General features: G+C 37.2%; 1 protein-coding gene across 2 annotated transcripts in view; it reads left to right on the forward strand.

The window, feature by feature from the left end:
- Nucleotides 1-10,412, forward strand: part of PUM3 (pumilio RNA binding family member 3) — a 37,582-nt gene extending 27,170 nt beyond the window's left edge. Inside the window, exons 14-18 of one of the 2 annotated variants that reach the window (XM_081264540.1) lie at nt 2,973-3,115; nt 3,736-3,958; nt 6,048-6,135; nt 6,969-7,059; nt 10,106-10,412. In XM_081264540.1, the coding sequence (XP_081120666.1) occupies nt 2,973-3,115; nt 3,736-3,958; nt 6,048-6,135; nt 6,969-7,059; nt 10,106-10,238 (678 nt within the window). In that variant the 3' untranslated portion in view covers nt 10,239-10,412. The remainder of the gene's footprint in view (nt 1-2,972; nt 3,116-3,735; nt 3,959-6,047; nt 6,136-6,968; nt 7,060-10,105) is intronic. The other variant, XM_081264541.1, reaches the window with a different exon arrangement.
- Nucleotides 10,413-19,551: the final 9,139 nt, after the last annotated feature.

The raw sequence follows: 19,551 nt of genomic DNA on the forward strand, positions 1-19,551 counted from the left end.
TGACCTTTACCCTTTCTCTTTAAAAGAGAATAGGCAAAACAAGAGTGCCAAGAAGTCTGGCAGGGGCCTAACACTTGGAGTTCAGACTGGCCAAAGGTGTCTTTGGGTAGAAATAGTTTTGGAACACGAGAAACTAGAACTTCAAGAAACAGGAGGGAGGTCTTTTGTTCTTTCCCATGCTCTTTGTTTTTTGAAGCATAAAAAAAATAAGTTACAAAAAAATGGTCCTTCTTGTATTTTCTCTTAAGTTAACTCTTATAAAGCATAAGCTAAGCCAAAGTGAAAATCAAACTGTCATTGTTGTCATTTCTCTTTGAGAGTGAAAACCTTTGACTCCACTAGCTTTATTTAATCTCCATAGTTGGGGATGCTATATATTCAGTGGTGTGTTTTAAATATGAAAATAATTCTTTTACAGCAGCTTGAATGGTTTTCTGTTTTGCTCATGGTAATAGCCCATGGGTCAGGTAGGTGGATCATTTCCTTTACAGATAAGAGAATTAATGGGCAGGGAGGTCAAAGGATTTGCCAAAGGCTTCTAACTTGACTTGAAGACTTCAGAGATCAAATTAAGCACACAATCAGCTATGCCATAGCCATCTTCTACCTGTTTATCTGTGTTAATGGTATTCTCCAGGCAATGATCTAGAAATCTCTGATTTGCAACACTCACATACTGTTTTCTTTGTTTTTTCAAATATGTATAATTTCAGAGGTAGGAAAAAGTGTCATGAAGGCAAAATGGAGAATTAAATACTACATATTTAAGTAAATGTTTTGAGTTTCACAAAATTGTGTTATAAATATTACATATTTTCAAGATTTTAATTAAACATGAGTATAAATTCTAAATTTGTTAATTATGAACCAAAAGGCAGTAAAGATCAGTGAATTCAGAGTCTAGTCCTTGAATATATTTTTGCATGGATTTTATACATTTCTTGAAGTTCTAGCTTCTGTGTTCCAAAACTATTTCTGCCCAAGCCACATATATTAGGTCAGTCCAATAGTAACCATTATAGTTGTTTACTGTATATCCCCATGCTTTGTTTTGACACTTATGTCACCCAAGTTTTAAAGGTATTAACTCTAGAGGTTTCTGTTATTTTTAAAGGACAGCAAAGGATTGTTGTTTTTGTTAAGACTGTGGAAATTGACCCAACCATTGTATCATTCTCAACCCTATCTTGAAATGAATTAACAGATTAAAGAGTAGATTTTTAAAAGACAAGTCTTCTTGTCCGAGTTGATGGAAGTTTAAAACAGATACCTGAGGATATACTAGAGGTCTCCGCTACCTGCCCGTATGGGGCATCGAATGCCATCATCAAAAACACATATAAAAAAGCTCCCTATTCTACAATAAGTTTGGAAATTTTTTTGGTTCATCTTCCCTTGTATTATGGAAATTTTAAGTTCATTTTCTCAGGGTGATTGAAATTATATATCCATTTTGAGGTGGTTAGATTTATTGAATCTATTCTGGAAACTTGTATGTTTTATGTAGGAATCATTATGACGTGACCTTAAACTTCTTGAGAAGTAGTGAGGAGAGCTAAGTGAGGCTTGGAGTCATGTTAAACAGGCACTGTGGTGTGAATGTCATTTAACATGATAGATGTACAGCTTTCAACAGTGTCTGGCTCCTAGTGGCACTTAACAAGTGTTAGCTACTATTACTAATTATCAGAAACATACTTTTATGCAAAAATATGAGGGAAGCTTGGGATTTTTTTTAAAAGGAACATAATACATGGAAATCTGGAGTTTCATCATCAACCATGGAATCTTGACTTTTTCTGTATTGTGGCCTCATGGTTCATAACTCACTTAATTTAGTTTCCTTCTTGCACTAAAATTAGTAATTTTATCATAATAAATAGACAAATTGGAAAAGAGCAGACCTGAATATGATTTTATAAATAAGTCCTCTTCAAAAAAGATTATACGATTTCTTTGAAGGAGACTAGATTTAGAGTCAGGGTACTAGGACTGGTCAGGGCCCTAGTAATGATTCTACATGGCCTCTGACAAGTCATATTTCTCCCTTCTGAGTGCCTCATCTGTAAACATGGCCAATGGAACTGAATTCTTCCTTTGGCCTCAGCCACTTCTAAGAATCTTTGGTACTGAGAAACGTGTATTTGCATATAAAGTTTATTACAAGAAACAAGAATGTTAAGGGTGGGGGAAAGCAGATGTTCTCTCTTTGAGTTTTCTCTATCAAGAATAAAGGAATTTTTAAACAGTGATTTTCTGTCTTTGAAAACATCAAATTTACTTAGGCCCTCAGTTGAGATGGGGCAACATTGCTTTTGTCACTTCGATTGCAGCCACTAGAAAAGGAAGTTCCTGTGCCTGTGTATATTGACTGAAAATGCCATACAGGGTAATGTGTAACTACTCAGTGGAGTCTTTCTGGATTTACTTTCCCTTCCCACTCTGTTCTTGTTTTTTACTATAATAATTAAATAGCCTTCATTCACCATGAACGAGCAACCTAACTTTAAAGGCTTTTATCCATTTTTTTTTTTTCTGTTTTACAGTTTTTGTATCTCCCTCACATAGTCTCAGCAGAGAAGTTCTGAGAAGGATGTTCTTCATTGAGGCTATGGTTAAGTGCAACTACAAATTAACCATCTACTCAGTGACTCAAGCAAGAACTGTCCCTAGGAATAGGCCTAAGAAATACTGGCATAATGAATGAAGATAACTACTTTAAATAGGTTTTAAGTCCTTGGTCTTGGTCAGTTAATATAAATGGATTGTTTAGTGATACTAGTGACAGTAGAGAATTGACTCTGTGCTCCAAACGTGAATCTCTTTGTGTTTTAATGTGACAGTTCAGAACTCACTCCATTTTCCATTAAATACATGGGAAAATAGTCATATGTCTATTCTTCATTACCATTCAAATCTCAACCATAATTTATAGATATACATAAAGGTTTTTTTAATTTATAATTTTATAGGAAATTATCAGTTCCTTGCCAAACATAGTAAATGACAAATATGGAAGGAAGGTCCTTTTGTATTTACTGAGTCCAAGAGATCCTGCACATACAGTACCAGAAATCATTGAAGTTCTGCAAAAAGGAGATGATAATGCACACAGGTAAAAATTAGTAGAATGCTTTGAGTCCTTCTTTCCTTTCTTTGACTGTTCATGAAATCAGAGTAGTCTATACTTCCAGAAATATATAGTCACACATCCATACCCTATCTCTTACTCTATCTCTTAAAAAAAACCCAAAAGGTGAATTTTGTTTTAATCCTGTAATTTTGACAGATTCTTAAAGTTCTTAACTTGACAAGGAAATAAAAGTGTCATGCCAAAAGAACACCTCTGAGCCCTGGTACATAGCGGGTATTCAGGTGCATGGTTTGTTTTTTGTTTTCTTTATTTTTAGAACTACTGTTACTCTGGTTTTGAGTACCCAAGGAAAGGAGTAGAGTCCATTCAGTAGTCTTAAGCATGTGTTAGCTTATGGAATAATCCATTGTTGTCTGGGAGTTTGGGCTTTTGTTTGAGTGTTTGGTTGTTGTTGTTGTATTGCATAAACTAAGCTTCCAGCCTCAAATCACCTGATGTCTATATGCTCAGTAGAATTGTCAACAGTTACAATAGATTGTGACACAGACTATGATAATTGCCTAAGGATTTTGTGATAATAAGATTACTATTTCCTTTGCTAATTTTCTTACCATAATACTTCATTCAACATATTCCTATAGTAAGAAAGACACAGAGATCCGCCGTCGTGAGCTCTTAGAATCCATTTCTCCAGCTTTGTTAAGCTACCTGCAAGGACACGCCCAAGAGGTGGTGCTAGATAAGTCTGCATGTGTGTTGGTGTCTGATATTCTGGGATCTGCCACTGGAGATGTTCAGCCTGCCATGAATGCCATTGCCAGCTTGGCGGCAGCAGAACTACATCCTGGTGGCAAGGACGGAGAGGTAATGTGCTATTTTAAGAGAGGCATGAAAGTTGCGGGGGCTATAAAAACTCAAGTCAGTTCATCACTCCAAAGAGTTTTAACAATTAATCCTCCTCACACTGACAGTACATTTGAAAATTGGGAATTCAAAACAACATGCCTTTACAGTACTTGTATTTCTTAGAAATGTATAATGATTCATGTTAGCTACAGAATAAAAACAAAATCTTAGTATTCTAAGTGAAAACTGTGAAGGACAACTACAGGTTTTAGGGAATTTTGTAAGAGCCACCTACTCCAAGAAGGTTTTCTGAAGGTAGGGAAAGCTAAGCTGAGACCTGAAGCTCATCAAGAAATAGTAGAAAGAAGATTCCAGGCTGAGGGAGCACAAGTGCAGCAATTTGAGAACAGGAAGGTGGGGTGGGAATGGAAATTGTCAAGCAGAGGAAGAAGAAGGCAGAGGCCAGGACATACTGGGCCTTTGTGTTGGGCTGGTTTAAAAGCTCCCAAAGCTTCTAAGGTATTTATGGTAAACCTACTATTTTCTGAGTCAGTGGCCTCTGCTGTCGCCTAGAGTTACAAATCCTTGATCTCAATCCTCACAGTGGCCTTCCATTATTATCCCTAGTATTACAGTTTTAAGATTAAAAAAAAATAGATTACTTAAGTTCTTTGCTTTGAATAAATCTGTCCTAAATGCTTAAAAAGGTATTCAAAGATGAAATGACAGGGTCTTTGTCCTTAGAGCCTGGTGTCCATTGGTGAGACATATAAGCAAGGTGTTAAAGTAGTAAAAGTCAATTCTCATATTGAATTCATGTTCAGGATGTGATGGGAACTAAATGTAACATCTGAATTTTAGTCTATGACCAAGGACTTTTAACTGGTACTATGGGTAGTTGCTCTAGAAAGGAGTGTTTTGGCTTAAATGATAAGTTGCCTTTTGGTAGCAGTTAGATAGTTAATTACCGTAATAAAAGTAGTGCCTCACAATGCCAGATTCCATCTTCCTGGCTTACTCTAACATCTTTGCAGCTATTCTTGCATTGCATTTGCTAGCATTCACAACCTTAGCCCAAGTCCACACATCAGGGTCCCAAGCAGGAAGGAAAGAGCAAGAGCAATGAGTCTTCCTCTTGGGTCTGGCAAGTTCCCAGTCTTTCTTAACATTTTATTGGCTAGAACTAGATCACATTCACTTGTGGGCCAATCTCTGGTAGAAGCAGTTTGGATGAACAGAACTGCATCAGACCAGTCAGGAGGTATCCCCTGAAAGTAAAAAGGGAGCTTTAGAGAAGGTGGGTGGCTGGGTGAGGTGATAGCAGGAAAGAAAGCTGACAAGGGAGGTGCTGTTGAGTGAACAGTTGAGATCCTTTTCCATAGCAGCAGTTATATTGTATTCAGCTTTAATTCCCTCTAATCATCTAGACCAAAGCCTGGCATTTGGAAATGTTTTGTACCAATATGTATTTGGTTCTGAATGAAAACGATGCCATGTATTTAGTGTATGGCATACTTCTGACGCATAGAATTGGGAAGGAGAAGTACAGCCCTGGCCTCTGCCCTCCTGAAGCAGTTCATATTACCAAGTGGGAATGAGCAGTGTGTAGCGGAAGTTTCTCTGTAAGGAGATTGTGCCATTGTTTCCCATACTTCATACTCAGAGTCCCCAGATGGAAATGATTGGTGTGGCCCTTAAAAAGGAGTCAAGTTGAGCTAAAACAGTTTTTCTTGACCTGCTCAGATCATTGTAGTCACATGTATTTAAACACCATTCATCATTCAGAATTAGGTTTCAGTGTTTCTGCTGTGGTATTCTGTTTCAGATCTACAGAATTGCCATTGAGTGTAGTTTTGGGTGGTGTGGTTTGGACTTGAATTCAGGAAGCCAAATGTGCCCTGCCCTGCAGGGGCTGCATTCTTGCATAACCAAGTTCATTTCAGCCTATCTCTGGTGCCTCTAGCTATAAGAATATTCTAGATAAAGACTTCTTAAGCCTTGTGGAACTTGAAACTTGACTTTATCCTTACCTACATGTGGTTGAGTCTTGGGCCAAGGTGTGGGTGAAAACAGATGTTTGAATTAGCCTCTTCTTGATCCCCTGTAGCTTCATGTTGCAGAACATCCTGCAGGACATCTAGTTCTGAAATGGTTAATAGAACAAGATAAAAAGATGAAAGAAAATGGAAAAGAAGGTAAGCCATGCAACTTGTTCTTTTCTTGCATCTTATGTGGAATTTCTATAATTCCTGACATCACTGAACTTTACACTGGCCCAGTAAGTTCATATGAAGTTTGTCAAATGTCTAGAAATGATGTCTGTGAATAAAAACTTGTGTCCGAGAATCCTATATTTTTTTTTTTTCCTCATTCCCACCCTCCCTCATGCTTTCTCTCTTTCCTCCTCTGCTACTTTAGATTTTTAACCAGACTTGGTCATTGCCCTGAATGCCATTCTGTTCCTGGCAGATAGTGTAGCATTACCCCCAATGAAAAGGCATGGTTTTTAATCTCTAGTTTTGAGAAAAGAATAAGCTGAAGAATATTATCCTCCTCAGAGAATTTTGGACAGCTGCCTGTTTATTTGGCATTGAATGTGTGTGACCAAAGGACAAGCCAGTCCTTGGCACTTTTTAAATAAGCCTTATAGCTGCTCTGTAGAAACTCATCTATAAAGAGAACAGCATCTTGTATTTAAAATGTTGTATACTATTCCCCTCTTAGTCCTGTCTTTAACCTGACCTTTTTTACTGTATTCACATTCCATGTGGTATTTAAGCCACTTTTTCCCTACCAGATGAAAAGTTTCGGCTATGAACTGTCTGAAAAAGGTGGTACGTGAATTAAGACGAAAATTACATCACTCTAGCTAGTGAGGCGACTAGTATAGCAGTAGAGCTGCCACTTCTCACTCCCCTTAGAAGAATAGGAATTTGAAGCTATCTTTCACTGCTTTTTTTTTTTCCAATATGAAAACTTAAAATCTTAAAAAAAGTGAAGTTCACTAAGTTTCAGTATATCTTTATAGGATGTTTTGCAAAAACACTGGTAGAACATGTTGGTATGAAGAACCTGAAGTCCTGGGCTAGTATAAATCGAGGTGCCATTATTCTTTCCAGGTAGGTATATCGTGTTTCTTCTGTGCTCAGGACCCAGTCATACAAAGGTACACTTCCTTCCCCTTTACCTCACAGCTCTAATACTTGTTCCTAGTAATCTGGCATTAGTCTTTACTAATTAGTCCATAGTCTAGACAAGTAGATCAAATATTAGAAAGCAAATGTTGCTTTTTCAGTTGTTTTTAGGATTTCTTTTACTGCCATCTTTTGGATATCAGAGATCACAAAATGATAACACTCACAAGGCATCATATGATGGTTTTGACCAAAACACAATTTATTTATTTTTATATATATATATATATATATATATATATATATATATATATATATATATATATAATTTGTAAGTAATTTGTGTCCCTTAGGAAGCAGTGACAAACCTGATTTTTTTTTAAGTCATGCCTAACTTTACATGTAATTTTCTTTGTTTTTAGTGATTCTAAATGGATTAGGAAAGCATTTGTTTCTAAAATCTGTATGCTAATTTTTTTCCAATAATTTACAGGTCATTGAATTTCCAGGCTTTCTGTGCCCATATGAAACCCTCTGTTTAAAGCATTTGTTTTATAAGATTTGTGTGTTACTTTGAGGCAGTCACTGTTGATTCTTCCCCTGCTGTGCTGCCATGGTTTTGAAAAACAGATACTAATCCTAGATTGAATCTCCTACCATAATTCATTTGTACTCGCTTTGCAGTTTAACAATATTTTTTACAGATGTTAGGTTAAATGTTTCTTCAATATATAATTTGATCTTGTGCACATATACTCTCAACACACACATTCATAAAAGCCTCCCTTTTTTTTTTTTTTGGTTGATTAGTACCCCCAAGTACATGAGTGTTTCATGTAGATCATTTTGTTCATTTCTCATTAATGTTAGTTAATTTTCTAGTTGATGTTGAACAGTCAAAATTCACTAGCTGAAACACGAACTTTTTGTTATTAATTTCTTTTTTTTTTTTAAGAGAGACTGAGAGAGGAGAGAGAGAATTTTTAATATTTATTTTTTAGTTCTCGGCGGACACAACATCTTTGTTGGTATGTGGTGCTGAGGATCGAACCCGGGCCGCACGCATGCCAGGCGAGCGCGCTACCGCTTGAGCCACATCCCCAGCCCTGTTATTAATTTCTTTACCAGACATTTAGAAAGTTAACACCTACTGACACGTTCTTTAATTACTCTCAATTAAATAGAAATTTCATTGATACTATGAAATTAATTTATAAAGGTACTTATTAGAGTTCCTCTTGAGTAGATTTCAAACATAAGAATACTACAGGTTTATCGTGGAGTACTATTTGGAACTAGTACAGGAAGACATGAAAGACTTGAGGTTCTAAACTGAAGTTGAACTATATGTAACTTAATTAAAACAATTATTATTTTTTGAATATTGCAGTATTTTATTTATTTGATAAAATCTCCTGCTTATTTATATTTTACTTAAAACTTGTGATTTGGAAATCTTGATGTGTTTTGTTGTTGTAGTTGTTCATTGATGTTTGTCTTTTTGGTGCTATACCTTTTTATAGCAAATGAAAAAGACTTATTTTGAGTGGAAAGAGAGAATCAGCCTTTTATATCAGCAGAACAATAACTCAGGGAAGCTAAGCTTCCCATCATGTAAGAGCTTTGGCTCCAGATAGGCTGCCTGGCCTCCAGACCCAGATTATAGGAAGCCTTGGGGAAAATATTGAACTTTTTGGGTTTTTCTTGATTGAAAATGAGATTACTAATAATTCTAAAGCTGTTATGAAAACCATGCATATAAAATGCCTGTCATTATGTTTACTGTGTTAAATGTTATCTTGTATTAGTGGTGTACATTATGTAACTATTTAGCCAATAAAATTAAAACACCAAATGAATCACAAATCCATTAAAAGGGTACTTCACTTTTCATCATTTTCAATTTTTCAGATGGCAAGTAGTGCTATTGCTTGTCTCCCACCAGCAGTGGAATGCTGCTTAATGCTAATAACTGGCCCTCCTCTTTGCTGACATGATGAAAGTTATTGGGTTCTGGGACTTTTGCAAATACCAAGTAATTTCCTTCTAGACTATGTTTCAGAGGCTAGCATTTACATGTGGTCCTGAAGAAGCAGGGGAAGAACAGAAAACTCGGGCATGTGTTCTGTGGTGAGGTGCCTATAACTTGGCCCCAGTAAAAGGAATGGGCCTGCTGCTACTAGTCTCCAAGCTCTATTCACTTTGGTGGCAGAGCACTTAAACAAGGTTTTAGATTATTTTATTGAGTGGATAACATTTATTGTTTGCTAAGTGCCAAGAAAATTTGAGACTCAAAATAGAACCCTGTAGGGGTTTGAGTGTAACACAGTGGTAGAGTGTGTGCTGATCATGTGTAAGACCCTGGGTTCTATTTCCACACCATAAAGAAACAACCAACTGAAAAGAGTGGGTTCTGTTGTAAATCCCATTCTACAGATCAGGAAACTAAATCCTAGAGAATTTAAATATCATGCTTTTAGTTGTGTAGTTATAACATTTCACACTCAGGCAGTGAAACTCTTTCTCCTTAACTGCATGTTGTAGAGCTCAGTGAGAAGGCTCGCTGTCTCTTACCTTTCATGACCCCACTTAGGCTTCCTGTATACGCATTCAATTGGGTTAATTAATCTACTCATCTTTTCTTGGCCATAAAATTAAAAAAAAGGAAAGAAAACACAGGGACTCTGCTCTTGAGCTTATAATATAGATAGTAAAGAAAAGATAGAAGGCATGTAAAATAATTTAAGGCAGGATATAATAAAATACTGTGATAATCAGAGTCATTTAAGTCTTTGCTTGAATGACTCTACCTGCAAGATTATAAAACATTCTTATATGGTTTTAGAATATATAGACTACTGGCCCTATTCATCTGGTGAACAAAAAAAAGTTAGAGTGTATATAGTTAGAAGATTCATCTCAACATTAGTGAAATATTTTATACTGTGGGTACTGGTAGTATTGCAAATTATCTAGGGTTTTTTTTTTTTTTTTTAAATTAACTATTGTTAATTTTTTCTTCTGTCTTCAGTCTTCTGCAGAGTTCTGACCAAGAAGTTGCAAACAAAGTCAAAGCTGAGCTGAAAAGTCTGATTCCCACGTTGGAAAAAAACAAAAGTAAAAGCAAAGGAATAGAAGCTCTACTTGAGAAACTGACTACGTAGGTGGAAAGAGTTAAAAAAAAAAAAAAAAAACAATGGAATCATTTTTTCCCATTCTCTGTTCTCTTCCCAGCACAGAAAAGAATGGCAAGAGTCCACCTTTTTGTAATTTGGGAGTTCTGTACATTTGTTTCTTCTTTGTATAAGAATCTGTTTATATAAAATTATTTCTAAAAATGGTCTTTATTTTTTAAATTGCAGCTCTCTCATTTTGAGTAGTAAGCAGATCACAATGTGTGGCAGTACTTAGAAAGTTTAGAAATCCTATGTGGTTATATGGTGGGACCAAATATGTATAAAGTGTGGTTGAATGAGTTGGTTCAGGGGAGAAGACACCTTTAATGAGCATGTACTTAGGCTTCCTGGAGCAGTTGAGACTTGAGAGGACCATTGGTGCCAAAGCAAGCCAGAATATGGAAAAGAAGAGTCAACGGGTGTCTTTGGTGGGATCAGTTAGATGGGAATTAATGGTTTTGAACTGTAGTGTAGGAAGCCGTGGGGGACCCTTTAATGAGGGCATTCTAATTATTCTGTGGATTGAGTTCCATGTTAAGTTTTCTTTGAAAGCTACTTCGGTAAATTAAGCTCATTACAGGAAATGTGCTAGATGAATTAGAGGATCACAGTGGATAACAGTGTTAAGGTAAGGGTCACTGGGAATATCTCCCTGTCTCTGGATTTGGGTCTTATAAGTAAATAAGCTCCTTGTGATAAGACATTCTACCTTTGGATTGGCACTAAAATAGTCAAAAGTCTATACAGTAAAAGGCAAAAAGATACAAAATTGTTCTAGTGCAGAAGTCTGAGTGCAAATAGCATGTCTGAATGTTAATACTATAGTTGGCTCTGAACAGCAAAACTTAGAAGGGCAGGTAGGTCAGTGGGGCTCATGTAGCCATGCTGCTTTCAGTACATATCTTGATTCTGTCTCAAGTAGTCTGATAAAACAGGACACCCAGTCATGCCTGTCAACTGCATTTTACACTCCTGGAGAAGTGAGTGCAGCTTTCCTATCCAGACTGTGGGGTCCCAGTAGTACTCCTAACATAAAGCTGCCTAGACTTCATTACCCTCTCTCCTGCCAGGGTGTGTGAACTCTTCTCAAAGAACAGAAGAGCAGATACCTATAACTTTTCACACGAATTTCTTCCTGACTACCACCCTCTGAGTCTCAGGGTATGGGGTGGGGCAGCTGGGGGAATTGGGCATTGTGTGAGGAGGTAAATGGGGAGAAGGCTACATTACAGCTTGCCTTTTACTAATACATTGTGATTTATGTTCATATAAAGGGCCCATTCAGAGGCTAGGGGCAGGGCTATTTTTTTTTTTTCATCTTTGAAAGTAAAAATATAAAATAACGTAAATAATTTAAAAAGTACTTTTGTAAAACATAAAAAGTAGCCACCTCTTCCACCCCCTCCTCAATATCCCTGTCTTATCCTCTCCAGAATGACTTCTAGTTGTTATTAGCTGTGCCGTTTCTAAATATCGTATTTTTATAGTGTTTATTTTTAATCTTTCAGTTTTAGATGTTGTCTTCTGGCTTCCTATGATAAAAAAATACAGATTAAGAACTTTACCACCACTAATCCTCCCCTTCCCTCTCACTTCCCAATAGAACTGCATCAGTCATAGATTTATGATATTACATCTACAAAAATTGTTAAATATTGAATCAAGCCGTGAACTTTCATTTCTTCTGCCATTTTATTTTTCCTAGAATAAATCATTGTCTCATTTGTTTTCATTTACATAATTTTTAATTTTTTTTTATAACCAGAATTGCTTAAACTTCCCTCATAGGCTCCATTAACAACTACAGGATGGCCATTTTCCTCTTTAGCCTAGTGAGATGCCCTTGTTTCTATTTCTTTCCATGTGGATTAGCTATCCTGTTCCATGTTTTCCAACTAGTGTCTCAAGTGGGTTATAAATGTGAGATTACTTGCCCAACTATACACCTGTTCCCTTGTTTTGTGCAGAAAAGCACTGGTGTAAACTAATCCTGGGGCTGCATTCTTTAAGTCAGTGATTGATTTAGGAAGGAGCTCAGCCAGTGAACTGTGAAAGAGATGGTGTTCCTGGGAAAGGTTTCTAAGACCCTAGCCCCACAGGAAGAGTCCCTTCAGTGCAACCAGTGCCTGAGCTGTTGCAACATCTTGCAACTGAGAGAAAAGATAGCTAACAGTTACTGAGCAAGAGCTAGAAATAATCTATAACTTGATGATATTTAACTGCTACATAAATCAACTGAAGCTGTGCTAGATGAAGATCTGGTTATATAAGAAAATAGACCCCCATTTTTCACTTAGGTAATTGTGAATTGGATCTTTAGAAACTTATGTCTAAAAGCATGCGATCCAACTGAATACTACATGTCAATCAATTTAACATTTCCACTTCCTGTTAGAGACCTGTCCCCGGCCCCTGCCCCCAGCTTTCTGGATGTCCTAAAGAATGGGCTATATGTCTAGCAGCATCTTCCCGCTCCTTGCCTTCATTTTCTCTAGTTTGTTTGATGCCATGCATTTTTCTTTCTTGCTCAACACATTTAATTGAATGGTCACAGGTTCTTATACATTCCAAATGCAAAAATACATGTGAGGTAACATTGTAAAGCCCTTCAAGTCTAAAGGTCTATTCTACTTTCATACCCAGATACCTAGTTTAGCTGGGTATAGAATTCTAGCTTTAAATTAAATTTTTTTAAATAATTTGAAGCATTAGGTTTTTTGTGTGTGCAAATCTGCACACAGAATGTGCAGAAATGCAGTACATGTTACCAGTTTCATATGTGGCCTTTTGGGGAAGGATAGACTAATCTTCAAATTTACACTATTATTTTTAAAATCATCAGCCTTCTTGTATTTCAAGATTGTGTGGTATGTCATGTATGTCTGCTTTTCATTCTTCATGCTGGGCCCTTGGTAAACTATTTTTAATTAGAAAAACCAAGCACTTCTAACCTGGGAAAGGATTTTGTATTGTTTCTTGGATTTTTCATACCTTTTCTCCCCAGTTTTCATTTGTCTTTGTTTCAGGAGTTCCTGTATTTGGATCTTGAATGGTGGTCTGAAGCTCCAATTTTCCTCCTTTACTCCTATTTTTTTATTTCTTTGGTTTTTTTGTTTTGCTTTCTGGGTGAGGTGTTTATTTCTTCCCCTCTGTCTGCCAGCCCTTCCAGTAAAATGTCTTGTTTCTTGGATGTAGTCAGTATCTTTATGTCTCTGGGAATGTCATACTTTCTGATTGTTTTGTTTTACTTTGCCCCTTTTCTCTTGTCTGCTCTTTTCTTTTTTCTTTTTTTGTCTTGGTGTTTGAGGCTTTGCAGGAGAGGTTCCTGGCTCTCCTTATATGTTGTAGACACTTGAAACTCATGGGAAGTAGGCAGGCTTTTCTTGTTCTCTGCTGTAGGATGTACTGTGTGGGTTTCTAGCTGTGGATCCTGCTGTTTTGCTGTAGTCCTCTAGATGTCAGTATTTGTACCCTCCTGAGAGCTAACCACCTGCAGCCCATGTTCCAGTTGCTTGGCACTCAGTGTGCAAGTTTTAATTAATCAAGTTGCTTCCATTATAGTTTATAGTTTCTCTTACATTGTCTCATACGTGGAGTCCTCTCGTCTTGTGCAGTTGGACCAGCATAATTCCCCAAAATATGCCACCAGATTCTGCCAGTGTGGAGGGTCAAAGTTTGGACCAGCCCCCCAGATTCCTCCACCAGGACATGGCACACCTGGGATTCCGGGTGCATCATGCTGAGAATTGACTTGCTTCTCTGTATGCACTGGTTATTCAGCTTTCCATTCTGCCACTTTCCCCAATGCTTCCTGTTCTTCCAGATAACTGTTGCCATTGCTCACCTACTGATAGCTTCTTTCCTGTTTACTTTGTTCCTGTGAGTTTATATCATTTTAATTTTTTTAGTTATGTCTGATTCTTTCTGGAAGGAGCAAATAAATTTAACAATATTCCATTTTTAAGCAACTGTCTAAAAATGACTTTTAACAAACTAAAAACAACAGAACTGGTTTGTTTTGGGGGCTTGTTTTCCAAGGAAGAGCTTATTGGATTTGAGAATATTCTTAATTTGAAAACAGTTTATTGTAGTCTTCACTTTGCATCAACTCCATGCTTTTTTTCCAAGGGTCAGATGTCTAGAAGGAAGGAAGGAAGGAAGGGAGATCCATTTTCCCTGTAGGTCTGACATAAACATTCACATACTGGAATAAGGACCCCTTGGAGGATATGATCCAAACTCAAAGGATTGGTGCTTTAAAATAGGAGATGGCACTTCTGTTTTTGTTCTCAGGGCAGTTTTGAAAAGTTATATCTTAATTTAGCAGATGAGTAAGTCTTGTAAGGATTAGGAGGTGTGTGTATTTGGAATGATCGTTAAGAGAACACAAGCTCTCAGAGCTGCTGCGCTTAGAAGGGAGCCAGTTAGCAAAAGCTATTTCTAGACCAAAACTAATGAACTAAACAAACATAAAATACTACCACTTAAGCTCTTGTCGCCTCTCATATTGCTTAACTTAAGGAAACAAGCTTAAAATTGTCTTCATTTTTTTCTAAATTTGAAACACCACCGAGGTACCCCAAATCTCCAAACTTTATTCTCTGATTTTTAAGATTTTGAGATGAACAGGGTCAAACAGGAGGTGCAGTGTGCTCTTTGACTTACCTGTCTTTTGTGAATAGTAACTAGATGGCTGCTCTGCATTCCAAAGTGTGCAGACACTGCTGTGTACATGTTCTCAAAATGGTGCCTTGGAATACAATACTAATGCCTCTCCTTCTGTCCCTAAAAAAGAATGGTGTTTGGAGTCTTTCATAAAAATGAAAATGTTTCATTCATTTATAAAAATGTTTAATCCAATTGTAAGCTTGGACCGTGCCTTTGCTGAATGGAAGTGGACAGACAGAGCTGCAGATTGTGGGAAGGAGGAATTTTGGCCCAAGCTTCCCTGTTTTTAGGGAGTTAATCATAACTTGGTAGGAAATGATTAGCTCTTAGTAGTGCCTGATACGTGACAACTACTTGAATGGAAGGTGATAAGAGTCTGAGGTCATGAGAATCATCTGACTTTGTGCTCTTGATGACTATAATTAAGCATAATGAGTATTTAAAAATTTAAATGACTTCCAGATGCTTGAAAACAGACTTTCCTTTTAGATAGAAATTCTTTTGCATTTAAAACTCATTCAGATTGATACATCTAGCAGTGAAGACGTAACTGCCTTGTTGCTGCATTCAGCTGGAGGTAGTAATGGGAATCTTAAAGACCAGTATAACAGCAGGAAAGCATTTTTGAGGAAATAGACAAGATGTAGGTTTTTCTTACCAAAACAACTTTTCTGCCCTATCTATTGCTCAATATCTAAGTCTAGTTCTAAATATAGATCTGATCAAATTCACTCTGCTGGTAATAATAATCCAATAGACATGTTTTTTTTTCTGGCTGGCATCTCTCTGGGGGTGGTTCTCCCACATTTCAACATTGATCTTATTTGGGGGAGACCTATCAGTCCATGAATCATGACTCAGGTCTTCTGATCTCAACACCATTCCTATAGCCACAGTGATTAGTTAATTTATGGTACTCTGATAAATAAATAGCATCAAATCAGGATCTGGTGGGGAACATTGAGAGTTCTGGAACTTCTTTGATAAAAATAGTGAAAAATGTTGTTTCTTCTCCCAGAATCCCAAGCTCCTCAGACCCTGGTCTGGAGCAGCCTGCCTATATGTTTCTGCATTTCATCAAATTTGTTTCTGCATATTTTTTTTCACATTTTAATAAATCAGGTGGTATATTAATGTGACATCAGTGGCATATTAACATGACCATTGTTTGATTGGCAACTTTTTTCATTAGTGATACATAAAATAATTGTGGACCTTATAGTTAAAAGTGTATTTACAGTTGATAAAATACAGTATTCTGCTTTCTCCTTCCTTTAAGTGTTTTCCAGGGTCTGTGTAAACCTGCTTTGTTTTCACCCCTCTAGAGTTTTTATTATGGAACCCTCCTTAGAGGTGAGCAAGGTTAGGATGAACTGTCTTCTGCAACACATTTTCACATGAATTACACTTCTTTGGAAGATGAATATCAGGTAAAATGAGAGTTTATATGGAACACAGTATGGTTTGAAGCCTCACTCTATAGCCAGCTTCAGTGGGCAAGTTACATAACCTCTCTGCTTCAGTTTCCTCATTTATAAGATGAAGATAATATTTCACATCTTTGTAGATTAAACAAGTTTGTATGTAAGTACCTAAGCTGGGCCTGGCACAGTCAGGACTGCCTCTCAGGGCCAGACTTCCCTATGGGTAAGTAGAACCATGGGAGATTTGGGGGTTACTCCAAAGGCCCCTATGACAACTTGTAAATAAAAATTCTGATCCTTCAAGTTTTTACTGTTGAATATTTCCAAGGCTCCCACCCCTATACATACCACAGTCAAACATGAGCTAAGCTGTCATTTTTAGCTAGGATTAAGAAAGGTTTGGCCTGGCACAGTGACACACGCCTGTAATCCCAGCAGCTTGGGAGATGAGGCAGGAAGATCGGGAGTTCAAAGCCAACCTCAGCAAAAGCGTGGCACTAAGCAACTCAGTGAGACCCTGTCTCTAAATAAAATACAAAATAGGGCTGGGGATGTGGTCAAGTGCTCGAGTGTCTTTGAGTTCCATCCCTGATACCAAAAAAAAAAAAAAAAAAAAGGTTTGCAGGCCCCTTGCAATCACTTCTGCCCACAGGTTAGGAAGCAGAGGGTGAATATATTTGAGCCCAAATAGTTTCCTAAAATGCAAGTGACTGTGGCAGGAATAGCACCTTTAGCTGTTCCCTGCCATAAAACCTTCCTGTGAAGTCTCAGCTTGCTTGAGAAGACGGCAGAGAGCTAGACTTGAAAGAGGGAGGTTTTTTCCTTAGGAAGGAGAAAGGGATAAATTGAGGTCACTTACCTAGTCCAACAAGTTATGTATAGCAAAGAAGTGGGGGGCTTCCAGTTGTGTACTGGTCGTGGCCTCCAGAGATTTAATTTGAGTTTGTGCCAGGAGAATGGGCTAATTGGGTGGTTATTTTTAGGTGAAATAGCCTTGGACTCTTGGAGAATGTGAAAATTACTTGCACTCTGCCAACTTGCTAGGCAGGTGATCTTGGTTTTCAGTTTCTTCATCTACAAAGCAAAGCATCTATGGTCCCTAATTTGCACAGGGTTTCCCTGTGGTTCGAGTGGTAAAGAGCAAGGTGAAAAACCCCTAGAGTTTGCTTTCAGAAGTTCTGACTTTGCAGCTTGGCCCAGGTTCTGACCAGGAATGTGGGCAAGTCCTAGTCTTCAGAAACTCCAGTTTCCTAATTGTGGAGGTAGGGATAATACCTGAAAGTCTCAGGGCTGAGGTCAGAATCAAATAAGATTGTACATGTGAGGCAACTTGTAGAACTTCATAGGTTTTTGACTCTAGATGGATCAGATGTTCCCTGACTTTTTTTTTTTTAAGAAAGAGAATTTTTTAATATTTATTTTTTAGTTTTTGGTGGACATAACATCTTTATTTGTATGTGGTGCTGAGGATCGAACCCAGCGCCTCACGCATGCCAGGATGTGGCTACCGCTTGAGCCACATCCCCAGCCCTTCCCTGACTTGTTTTGCTTTCACATTTCAGGGTTGTGGTTTATAGAATAAACAACAAAAAGAACAACAAGCAAAAGCCTCTACTACTAGGTAAAATTATATAAAATCCAAACAAAAAGATTTGCACTATATAAAGACATTCTAAAGCACTATCTGCAGAGCCACAGGACAATTTTCTTTGCAGGGAGGGGCCATAAGTGGAATATTACCTGGAGTTGATCTAAGTTTGACCTCTTACTCCTGTAGTCTATCTTTCATTGAATGTGTGTATGTGTGAGTGTGTTTGTGTGTATAATTTTACTCTGCTGTTATCTTCCTTTGAACTAGCTTTACCTTCCTTGTTTTCTCATTAATAAGTTACATAAATCTTTCAGTTTATATTTGTACTTTTGACATTAGAAACTTGCTTTTTGTTTTTATATTGCACTTTAGATATAATTATGTTTTGTAAAGTTTTAGTAAAATAAAACCTAGGAAATTTCTTCAACTGATAACATTAGGTGATGCCTCTTTCGTTAGTAGGACAGGTAGACTCCAGTTGCTATTTTGTTGTTACCTGCAATCATGATGTTACTATTCTGTGGAAAGCTATTTTGTTACGTTCAGATTGCATTTTCAAGTTTAGTTTGTCTTAAAAAAAAAAGCTTTTGAGATGTACAATTTTAGTTACTGCATAACATTAAGGCCTCTTACCAGATTGAGAATTTTTAGTGAAATTTTATAATTAAGCAAAGTGAGACTGATGGAAGAACTTCCCCTCTAACTAGAAGACAGCATCAAGTAATTTTGCCCATAAACAGTTTGGTTGAGAATTGCTTGAATCAAGAAGCTGTGAAAGAAAAGGCAGACAACACAATAGGAAAGTTTTTTGTTAAGTTGTAAGTGGGCAAAAAGTAGTGCTACTTCTGTGAAAATGAGCAGCAAGTTAAAAAGCTTCTCAAGAAGCTTCCTAAAGCAAATTTCTGCCGAGATCAGAAATATAGTAAAAGACAAAATTTCAGTAAGTGAAGAGGAATAAGTCATGTGCTATCTCTTTAAATCTGTTTTCTTTTTTTAATTTATTAGATATCATACTTCTGTATACGTAATTTATAAATATAAAGTCAACTCTGTAGATGCAACTACGCAGGGATTCAAAAACAAGTGTTTTTACTGAATATTACACAGATTTTTTTCTTGTCATTTTCCTCTGAATAGTACAATATAAGAATTTATATAGCATTTACTTTGCATTAGATGAGTAATCTAGAGATGATTTAAAGTGTAACAGGGAATGCACTTTGTTATATGCAAATACTATTCCATTTTATGTAAGGAATTTGGGCATCTGTGGATTTTGTCATGATTTCCCCAGTGGGTCCTGGGAATTGGGGGATGGATGTATTTCACCTTCATGACCCTTTCAGTGGTACAGATGCACCCACTATCTTCATTCTGTCTCTTGCCTTCCCCTGGGTATGCCAAGAATTTGGCCAGTGGTGCAGAATGAACTAAGGAGACAAAGGATGGGCAGTTCAGGCCAGTAGCCTCTGCTAATGAGAGCTGAAGGAATATATACCCCTCTCCAACCTGGACTGCAAGGGTGAGAGAGATTTTCTGACTTTTCCCATAGCAGCAGGTAATACCATGATTTGAATCCATCATACTGTAGATACTATATTTGGGATAAAATGAGAGA

This window comes from Spermophilus citellus (genome assembly GCF_964194105.1).
Source record: "Spermophilus citellus genome assembly, chromosome: 2".
Lineage (NCBI taxonomy): Eukaryota > Metazoa > Chordata > Mammalia > Rodentia > Sciuridae > Spermophilus > Spermophilus citellus.